General features: G+C 44.8%; 1 protein-coding gene across 1 annotated transcript in view; it reads left to right on the forward strand.

Moving 5' to 3' along the window:
- LOC139643662 (probable methyltransferase-like protein 24) overlaps window positions 1-10,867 on the forward strand; it is a gene marked incomplete at its 3' end in the record, with an annotated part of 28,531 nt that extends 17,664 nt beyond the window's left edge. The window contains exons 2-4 of the mRNA XM_071518877.1: window positions 345-443; window positions 5,629-5,762; window positions 10,642-10,867. Coding sequence (XP_071374978.1) covers window positions 345-443; window positions 5,629-5,762; window positions 10,642-10,867 — 459 coding nt within the window. The remainder of the gene's footprint in view (window positions 1-344; window positions 444-5,628; window positions 5,763-10,641) is intronic.
- Window positions 10,868-11,595: the final 728 nt, after the last annotated feature.

Consider the following 11,595-nt stretch of genomic DNA (forward strand, 5'->3'; position numbering starts at 1 on the left):
ATTCTGTCATATTATAACAGAACCCCTATATAATGTTACCCTCTAAGAGTAAACAGTGGCTCCCCTTCTACAAAAATAACAATGGAAATGAACTTTTATCTGTTTATTTGTCACTTATACACAGGTGGGCAAAACAAATCCTGCTGAGTACATCATGACCCAGTTCCAACTGTGGCTATTTACAAGTGAGCTAGAATACCTGAAAGCGAGAACAAAAATAAGCTTCCTTTATTGTTGGATGTCCTTACACTGCATTTCTTTTGAATGGCCTACTTTGATGTCAGTTGATTATGTATTTTCTTGTTGCGTTGCTGACGACCGGGTATGTCTGTGTTGCGTTGCAGTCTCCTCGGTGGCAAATACGCCTGGAGCCGTGGGCCAGCGAGAGCCGCTCTCTGGAGGACGAGGCTCGAAGGTTCCTCGGCTACATCACCACGCCACAGGTGAGAACCCACTGTTAGACAAGTTGCCGAAAAACCTGTTGGGAGTGCGGTGCATCATCCACCGCGGACAAATCAATATCGATGATAAACATGAGAGTGCAAAACAAACATGGAGGAAAAGCTCATCCTTGTGCTTTTCCTAAAGGATTACCTCACACAGCAGCGCCTCGCTTTTTTAAACGCGTGCAAAAGACATCGTCTGAATGCACTGCTAGTCACCTTGTGTGTTGGGAGTGTGAGCCTGTCCTCTCAGGGAATAGGCAGCCACAGGCTAAATCACAGTTTGAAGTTCTCCTTTAATGCCTGAGCTGTAAACTTGCTCCATCAGGTGCCCTTCCCTGGTCGTTCAATCTTTCCCTTGTTCTGTTGTTGATGCAGTATCTTTTGTGTTTTTCAGTATTTTTATGATTGCAATATTGTTGTACATTATGCTTTGCTGCAAGCTAAATGTCCAATCAGAGACTATAAAATGTTAAAATTGAATCAGTTCTTCACTGCTTTAACTGAAGATGAACCAAATAGTCACAACCAGATACATAAAAATATCAATAAATCATTTGTAAACAGAAAATTGGACTAGCTGCTCATTTTGACACGTCTTTGTTATGTATATCAGAAGCAAGCCTGTATCTATCAGCCCATGACCGAGCTACACTGGGACCTCTTTCACATTCAGCTCACCCAGACAGTGTTTATCTTGCCTGACGGCACACACATAATTCATTACTCTATTGATTACCATAGAGATGAAATTCACAGCCCTTCTATTCATACTTTAATCAATGAGATGTTTTGGTTTGTTTGTTTGTCTGTGCCGGTGTTAAATAACTACAAATCGATTAAGATGTTAAGGATCTTCTTATAAAAGATTGAGGGACGGAAGAGACCTGGATTTCTTTGCCCTTGTCCCTGTTGTCAAGGTAATGCAAGCACAGCTGTACACAGTTTCAGTTTCGCTCTCCCAAACATAGTTGGACATTTTTGGGGATTACATGTGCTGCATTTTTTTATTGTAATGAAATTGGCTTGGGGGTAAATCAGCAACTTATCTTTTCCCCTGCACAATATTGCCAGAACACAGTGTACTCCACTCCAAATGACTAAGCACTCGTTCTATATCTTTCACAAAGCAGACATTCTGCTCATAATGAATTAGCCCCAGGATGTGTGTGTGTGTGTGTGTGTGTGTGTGTGTGTGTGTGTGTGTACGTGTGTGAGAGAGCGTATGCATGGTAGTGTTGCCGTGCATGTGTGTGTACGTGTGTAAAAGAAAGCGAGAGAGAAAGCACAAGAGAGAACGCGATTGTGTGTGTGTGTGCGCGTGCGTGTAGGTGTGTGTGTGTGCGTGTGTGTGTGTGTGGGGTGCTGTTGAAGGGAGCTGTCCGTCATACACAGTGACAGGCGGAGAGGGAGCCGGTGTGGGCATAACAGCATCCTCAGCTGTAATGCTGACTGACACAGTGCCTGGTGGAGCTGCTACTCAGAGAGATGGCCTGCGACACAACTGTCCAATCAATAGCAGTCAATGTAACTCTATAAGTCCGTGCAGTCACACACACACACACACACACGCACACACACCGATAAGTATGGATATTCTATACAACTTATACCATCAACAGCACGACATGTGTGACATCTTCCACCGCATACAGAATAGACTATTACCTTAACAATAGATACTGATCATTCAATGCACTGTCCGCTCAGTGCAAACATGCTTTCAGGTCATATTGTATAGCTCAGTGTTCGGTGCAGCAGCGTTCAGCAGCCAACAGCTCAATGCCACTGATTAGGCTGCAGGAGTGAAGTGGCAAAATAATCAAGAAAGACATTTCATTGTATGCGGTGCATTGTGCGTTGATGAATGCTGTCGGTTCTAACACATTAACAAACGGCGGGCATAAAGGAGTTATTAGCGTGTTTCGAATCCGTTGAAATAGATTTTTACATTCGCCCACGCGTGCAATAGCATGCTCATAGAGTGTACTCTTTAAGGGCCGGTTCACATGCAGCGCTCTGAAACACTTATGCTCCAACAAAGACGCATCGGGTGACTTTTTTTCCCTGCGACACAATGACACCACTCTTGACTCCCTTGGTTGGTCCCTTCCCTTCCTGCCCGACCTGCCAGTAAAGGCTCTGATTTGAAGGATAAATAGGCATGTTCAAAAGACCTCAGCAAGGAAACAATACATATTACTAAGAGGAGGAGAAACTTGAGGCTGTAAAGTTCTAACTCACTTGAGAGAGGAACTTTCTCAAAGGAGCTGCTCTGTGAAAGCAGGCAGGGATGTAAACATACATAATGAGCACTTTCAGATGTCAATTTCAATAGCGTAATGGGATGTGGTTTTGGAACAGGCTGAGATACAGCGCTCATCATTACCTGACTATATGGAATGCTTTTGGAAAGCAAGGAGTAACAGTAATCATTGCTTCATTCTTTATTGCTTTCATTACAAGGCAATGGTTGCTGTATAAATTTAGCTCTGGCCTCATTTCAAATAAGCTGAGTGAATATTGTGAGCTGCGAGTTATTAGACTCTGTAGGACACGCGGTGGACAAGACGAGCACACACACACACACACACACACACACACACACACACACACGCTGTCTTGCTTATGCTTGAACGATGCATGATAGAGCCATATTTCTGCTACATATCATCAAGTCTGTGTCAGTGTTCTTTCCTCTGCAAACTCTCAGCAGCAGACAGGGCTTAAGCAACCAGACAGCAAACATTTGCCTTCAACAGCTCCTGTGCTAAGGCATAGTCACTCAACAAACTGGAGATGCACCACACAAACACACTCACATGCACACACACACACACACACACACACACACACACACTAGAAACTACACATTGGCCTTTGCGTTGCAGGCAAGTCATGGCAGAGCAGGACCTAATTATTTGGCACATTATGTATATATACAGGTGCAAAGCTGTGCTGTAATGAAAAGGTTCAAAGCTTTACCTTGATGTTTGTACAGAATGTGAAGTCAGTGTAGACATGAGCGATATTGACACATTTGATTGTTGTAGGAGTGTGGTGGCCACTTTCTCAACTAACTGTAGTTGTAGTGACAAAGGCTTCTGCCATACCACTGAGAGAAGTGTTGCAATAAAAAGGTCTGTATATAATAAAGGCTTGGATCAATATATATGAGTTTATTTTTTTACAGGAACAAATAGAACCACAATGACTTATTGCAAGCAATCGTCTGTTGTGTTGCATCACTGCATCTCAGCTAGTGTGCATTCATTCAATCATTGGAACTGGGTGATACATTATTCATAAGGCTTAGGTAGCATTGGACAGGACTTCAGCAGTTTTGGTCACTATTGGCACCAGGGATTGAACCAACCTGCCAGTCTGCTGTCACTGTATTGATCCTTCAGCATATAAAAACAATAGAGGAGGGAATATTTCTGCCTCTCCTCCTTGTCTGTTCTCTTTTCTTTTCTCATTCCCCTGTTCTCTCACTCTGCTGTTGACAGTACAGACTTGGCAGCGCCGGCTTATCAGCCCCAGCTGCACAACATGATGAATAGTCCATCTACTGTAGTCCAACACTCTGTCTCCAACACACGCACCACACCGGGGTCAAATGGTAGTCGCAAATAATTCACAGTGTTTGTGTTATGTGTTTGGAGAACCATATGGGTGGGGTTTATCACGTCAGAGCAGTTCGGATAGCGTCAGCTGGGTTGTCAGTCACAGAAACGTATATATATATTAATTGGCTTTCAAACAATGTTGTGATTGTTTAAACTTCCTGGCACTCACTGTATTGTCTTATGTGACAAACCCCACCCATCTGCAAATACTATCTGACCTAAGTCTGACAAACACGCTACGTGCACACACACACACACGTGTGCACACACACACACACACACACACACACACAGTTCCTCTAAAGCTAAATCTAAGAACCCAAACTCTATCCTATTCATGCCTGATTCAGCTTCATACAATACACTCCACAATATGCAAAAAAGTATAGATAAAGTTTGATCTCAAGTGTGGAAGTAACAAATTACCTTTAACTTGAATTAGTGGAATTCAGTAGCTTTTTCGTGTACTTCCACTTTTTTGAGTATTTTGTGCAGTCAGTCATTTTTCTTTTACTTATGTTCTGAGCAAAGCATTGTACTTAGCTACACTTTAAATCCATCACAGAGTACACATTATGCATGCTGTCTATATGCATTGCATCAGAAACTGGCTAATTGTGAATTCATCTGCATCAAACCTGTTCAAACATTTGGAGGAAACATTTAGTGAAGCAACTGTAGCATGAAGTGCTCAAATTCATCCATGATGGCTTTGTTACCATCTGCCCAGCTGCAGTATTAAACAGTATTGGAAACATCAATGTAGTATCACTGTTGAATGATGGGGATGGCGTTTTGTTTGTTTGTAGTTTTTTTTTTTTATAATAGTATGAATTTCTGAATCTTATGTTTAGGATACTCAGCATAGTCTATACACATGCAGTACCTGAGACTCCAGACTTTCACCGGTGAGAAGCTGAATAGCTGAATATTTTTTTTTTTACACTCGCCTTGCCCAGCTCTATCCTTGGGGCCTAAGGCAAGATGTAAGGTGCTCCCTCGCTCTTTGAGTCAAGGAGAATGCATTTTCCACAAGTTTCATCCAGTCCTTTCTCCACCGCTGTCACAGAAAATAAAGGAAAGCCAGTGGGAGACAGAGAGGCCGTCACTCAACAGAAAAGCGCATCAACACATGAATAAGGTCCCCAGTGTGAATTTTGATGAATACATGTGTGTGTGTGTGTGTAAGAGTGAGCGACTATTATTCAAAATTGTTTGCGAGTCAAGGAAAGATTTTCAATGAGCGTCGAAGAAATGTTCTGGATGGTGATAATGATAAAATGATGAATGCAACAATTACAATAATTATACAGTAATTAGGCAGCAGGGTGGCTGGTAGTGAGAAGGGAGGCCGCTCTTTGACTGGAGAACCAGCGTCCAACCTCCTGTGACAGCAAGCATCCATCCTGCTGAAGTGTCCTTGAGCAAAACACTGAATCCCTACCAGCTCCATGCAGGTTTTGCAGAGATCAGTCCAAACTCAACACAACAAAACTCTCGTCTTTGCCAGCAGAAACGGCCGCCATAACACTTTATTTGTGTTGTTATGTGTCCAGGTGTCGTGTGCAACGCTGGCCGGTGAGGACGCTGACCAGGAGGAGCCCAAGGGTCCCTGGGCTGTCTGCCTGGACCCCAAGTACAGCCTGACCCACAGAATACACAGCAAGCACTGCAGGGTCTACTCTCTCGGGTGGGTACACACAAACACACACACACACTTGGTTTTCTAGATTTGTGAGGGCCTTCCATTGAATACATTCATTCCCTAACCCCTAACCCTAAACTTAACCCTCTCCACCACATGCCAAATCTTAACAATTACCCTTACCTAAAATACTAAATCTACTCTTAACCCTAAACCCAAGTGGAAACTAATGCTATAAACCCTAAACCTCTTGCACAAGTGAGGGCCAGCTCACTCTCTCTCTCTCGCTCTCTATCTCTCTCTTCCTCCCTCACCTCTACCCCCCTAACACCCACCTGGCACGGTGACATCCACACCACCGTCTAGTCCCTCTCCTTGAGTGGCAAGTAATCTTGAATCAAGTCGGTCAGGCCACCAAGGTATTTGACCTTCTTGAGATTGGACAGTCAATCACTCTCAGTTGGCTGTGTATCCAATAGCTCCCACCTGGACCGGCCCGGCCCAGCCCGGACCCTGCTGTCCTGAGGTGTAACAGGGGTCTAAAGGGATTTGACTGTTGGAGAGAGGGGGCCTATTAATTTGGCTGTTGAGAGACGGCACAGGTGTGCTGGCATTAAGGCAGGCATGGCATGGATACTGATGTGGGAGGGAGGGAGGGAGGGAGGGAAGGAGAGAGAGAGAGATGTCTAGGGATTACTGCTATTTCTGGCTTCCTGCCTCTCTATGGAGAGGGGGTCAGAGGTCAAATGGAGAGATTGGAGGAAAACTGATCTGATTTCCTCTGGCTGACTGATGGGAGGTCTCACTCACATGCACACACACTCATGCAAACACAGAGAAAGGATTTGTGCAAACTTGCATCGAACACAAAGATGCTTGATAGATACGTACACAGGTGCACATATGCATTTCAAAAGCAGGGCAGCATTATTATGCGTCCTCTCAATGATTTATGCAAACAGTTTAATGTTTGACCTGAATAACAGCTTGGGAAAATGTGACTCACAAATCAGATTTTTCAAGTCAACGAAAGCTGCATTACCATTTTTCCTCCTATCAAACTGATCCCATAAGACCTCTGGAATTAATTCAAATTACGCCCCTCAACTCTGACTAATGCAATAACAGAAAGCCGACACAAAAAATTGAAATTCTATAAAAACCGCAAACTCCATGAATGACAAAAGAAAAGTCATAAAAGCCCAATGCACAGCCCAATGTAAATCAAGTTTAACGGCTCTCTGAAGTTCCATTTTCTGGGAACACCAAGTGATAGTTTCCTCCCTGTCCCCTATCTGACCTAGATTCCTGGTACACAGGCACACACACACACACACACACACACACACACACACACACACAGGCACATATACATGAATACACACACATACACACACGCAATGACACAGAAACCCAGAGGTTGGAGGAATCCACATGCACACATACAACCAGACATACCTACACACATACGCACACACACACACACACACACACACACACAGACCTCTTGGTCATACTCTTGAATCTATGCCAGGTATGCTGAGTATCTTATCCTCAGGAGAGTTCTGCCCTGCTTTACAGGAGACTCGCCAATCCCAAACTACACAGTCCACTGCTCTACAATGCGACTGGCTTAAATGGAAATGTCAAATAGCATTAAATGTGTGTGTGTGTGTGTGTGTGTACACCAATGAATGCAGTACATAATTGTGTATGCACATATGTGTCTGTGCACGCACGTGTGTGTTTGATACGTCTCATTTGCATGCTGCTTAACGAGCCATGCATGGCCGTGCCTGGGCAGGATGAGCAGCTGTTCTCTGATTGGTCTGTCACATGGGGGAGGGGTGGGAGCGGGGATTTTTTTGTTTTTTTTTGGGGGGGGGGCGCAGCGTGTTTTTCCACATGAAAGACCAATGATCCACCTTCCACCTTTCCTGCAGTAACTTCCCTCTCTCATTCTCCTCCATCTTCCTCCTCTTTCACTACTTTCAATCAACCTCTGTCTTTTTAATCCTATTCTGTAAATATTCTCTTCTATACATGAGAGCAGATGCTGAATGTAGCCAAAGATCATCTATTTAGAAGATATATCACTCAACATAAAAAAACGGTCCACCTTCCGGCCTACAAAAGTGTGCGTTGAACCTCACGCAATTCGGTCTCGTCCTGCAGTTTTACCCTAAAGCTGAGGCAGCATAAGCATGGGCATGGATGACACTGTTACCATAGCAACCGATAGCACACAGACCTGAAACAGAGCAATTTTTCTCAAAAACTACTCATCATGAAAATTTTAGCTTTGGATGTTAGTAATACTTTTGGTTTGTGAGCAATTCGGTCCAAATAAATCCTTTCCACTGTGGAAAGGTGCTGCATCTGGCAAAGCAGAGTGCTTTTTAAAGTGGAAAGTTCATATTTTCCAAGGTGAAGACATGACTTGGAATACTTCTTTGTGAGGCGACTGCAACAAAGAAGAGGTGGGATTTCATGGTACAGTTTACAACAAATACAACCACCAGAATGAAAATGGAGAAAGCAGTGATAGAGAAGTTGGGAGTAGTTGTTCCTCTGATCAGGAGTCAGTATGGAGCTCACTGTGTTGTGGAGTTTCTGTAAGTGTCTGACAGTTGAAGATACTGTAAGTACTGTCTTGCTGATAGTGGCAGCTACTTCAGCTGGTCATTATGGGCAACCTGCTTACTTAAATTATCAGCACCAAATGTGGTTGTGTCGGCACTTTCTCTACAAAGTGAGAGTGCACCTTTAAATGTTTTTAACAGAAGATATCTTTGACAGTAGGCCATATGTTGCAACTTTTCCATTAACACCAATACCTTGAGAACAGGCACTGGTTTGCTCTTTTTTTTGCTTTAGGATGACATTTGTGGTACCCAGAAATAAGGACAGCGTGAGATATCTCTGCTTCTTCCTCTCAAATGTAACTGAAGCGGCAAACTAGACTCCCCCCACCAACCGCTCTCTTTCTATCTCTCCATCTCTCTCTTCTCTGCCCCCCAAGGAACGCAGCAGCACAGAACAGGGCTGTAGACAATAGCAAAGTCAGTCATCCACCCTCTTCATGCGGGCCCCCTGTAGCTGCGCTGCCATGCAGCTAACATCCCGTTATCTTGTCCACATCTTAAGCAGTGCAGAAATTCTCCCGTTGCTTGACTTTGACAGAGGTCCCACTCACTCACCGTAACCTTCCCGGTGCACTGTAAGCCGACGGAGCCGTTCAAATTTAGAGCAGCTATTTAGGCTAAAGCACGATATGGGAATTAAAAATACCTGCACTTCATCACTCATTGAACGTATATTAATGGGCTGCCGTGTGTCCAGGAGGATGGGGGAGCATAGGAAGACCGCAATAGAAGGAGAAAGAGAAATGGAGGAGGAAGAGGAGGGAAACGGAGAGACTGAGAGAGCCGTGGAGACAGACAGAAATATTTACAGAATACCGAATATTGAGACAAAGAAGTGGTAAACAGGAAAAGATGCGGTGGCAGAGATGGGGGGGGGTGGGGGGTGGGGGGTAAAGAGAGGAGAGTTTGAAAGGCCGGCTGAAACCTTCCCAGCCCACCCAGCGTTTGTTATGACCCTCCTTGCCTTAGAAGTTCTCAACCTCCTGGCAGACTGTTCACATAACAGTTCAATGTGAGGACAGGCGGATTCAAGGCTCTGTTTACAAGGTTTAGGATCCAGTGGCCCTTCGTGGCCCACCTCACACACACACACATACACACAGACTCAGACACATACACCTTCAAATCTGGTTGCCATGACACTGTAGTCAACAGGGAGCCCTTGATAACCCCTATAACCCCCATGTTTGAAGTAGTATTTCCTCCACACACACATTTACGCGGCCATCCATCCACAGCAGTCGCATGAGAGAAGATATCACAGCTAGCGGAGACTCTCCTTTATCAGCATTGTCATCCGGAGGAGGTTTTGACTCACTGCGGCTTTCCCCGCTTTCCCCCTCATGAGTAATCCTTGATCCCTGTCATCTAAAGTGCCACCGCGCTCATTCCCAGCCAAAACATCCCCAACCAGTGACTTGGGGGAAACTCTCGTTGAAATATTTAGTGCGGTAATAAAAAAAAAAAAAAAAAAAAAAAGAGAGATGTCTCGTTGCATCTCAATCTCTCCCTCCCACTCATCTCTCATCTTCCTGCCGGCGAGATGCATTCGGGGACCTGGGTGCCTCATCTGTAAAAGACGTGTACTGTGAAATATACTCCCTCCGCCGCAATTACAGGATACAGCCGCAGCACAAACAAGACACAGGGGAGCGGAGAGACGGCGACCGAGAGACAAAGAGGGGAGAAAATGACAGAATTAGAGGAGGGGAGGGGTGGGGATGAATGACAGTAAGAAGGGAGGAGGGGAACGAGGCAGAAATGAGGGAGAGCGGGGTGAGAGAGAGCATGAAAGAGTAAGTGGAAGATGGGGAGAAGTGTCTGTCTACTCAGATTTACACATCACTCTGAGATTGTCTGCAAAGTGGAGGAGCAGACCACCGGAAAAAAACGGGAGACATAGAGAAGGAGAACAAAAGAGAGAAACATGAAACAAAAGAGACAAGAGAGAGAAACAAAAACAAAAAAACAAATATTTCTACCTTTATCTTTTGAATTATTCATTGAGCTTTCAAGTGGGCAAGTCGGGACCACAAAGTATTGACAGTGTTTGTGTGGTGTATGATATGTGCAGAATAGCCTGTCTGTATCTCTGTTTCTCTCCGTCTATTTGTCTGTCAATTATATATGGGATTTTATAATCCAGAATCCATTGATCCTCCCATGCATTTACCTATTCAACAACCTTTTTAAATGTCAATAGATCTGTCCATGCATCACCCTTCCCCTCCTCACCCTTACACGCTCCGCCCCTCTCTCCTGTGCTGTGTGCGGTGCAGGTTGGGTGTGGACGACCGCTCCCTGGAGCGCTCCCTGGCCAGTGCGGGCTGTGAGGTCCACTGCTTCGACCCCAGCCTGAAGCAGCCTCACCTGCAGCAGGCCGAAATGTGGCTCCACCGGCTCTCTGTCGACTGGAGAGACCCCAACCCCGCCATCGTCGCCCAGCGGCAGCACGCCAACACCAAGAAACTGGCCACCATCCTCAATGACTTTGGACACAGACAGGTAAAGGGGGTAGAGGGTAAGGGGATGGGCAGAGGAGAGAGTCTGTACCCAAATACAAGGTACAGCTATTGGTCTATGCATAGGACATGATCACTGGTTCATCTATAATGCCATGGATAGTTAAATCTAACCACCAACCTAAACTAACCAACAAATCCACTCTGCTGCTATTCTAAAATCCAGTAGGACCGGATGAAAGTGATTTGTCTCTATTTGTAAGCTACAATATTCACCATGAAACAATCACACACATGCCGTATGCAAACACACACACACCCCCATGCGCCCCAACACAATACCCCTCATCACTCCATCATTCATTCCTCTGTTGTCGCCTGTCTCTGGTGGGAAAACTCCCCTATATGGTTTAGCTTTTCTCCTTTAAATATTATCATGCTGAATATTACCTCTTCAAAGGCCCCAAGGGATTGTGTTCCACCTCATCAGATATGGATCTGCATACAAGATCAATCACATACACACACACGCACATACACACACACACACACACACCAAGCCAACTGATAGCACGCATACTAATGAGCACAGTTATGGATCCAGTGAACATGCTTATTTATGAAGAAGCTGAATGGTAATTCAAGGTCAAAGAAGCCAAGATTTCTCCTAAGCCAAGTCATCAAGCCGCTGCTGAAAGGCAGTTTGGCTCTTCTCTCTTCTTCTCTCCAGGTTAGAGAGAAAAACATTAGCTTTGTTACACCATAGGTTTG

This window comes from Centroberyx affinis, unplaced genomic scaffold (assembly GCF_046629955.1).
Source record: "Centroberyx affinis isolate AG114_WGS23_722 - 3 ecotype Tasmania unplaced genomic scaffold, CSIRO-AGI_Caff_v1 ptg000640l_1, whole genome shotgun sequence".
In the NCBI taxonomy this organism is placed as follows: Eukaryota; Metazoa; Chordata; class Actinopteri; order Beryciformes; family Berycidae; genus Centroberyx; species Centroberyx affinis.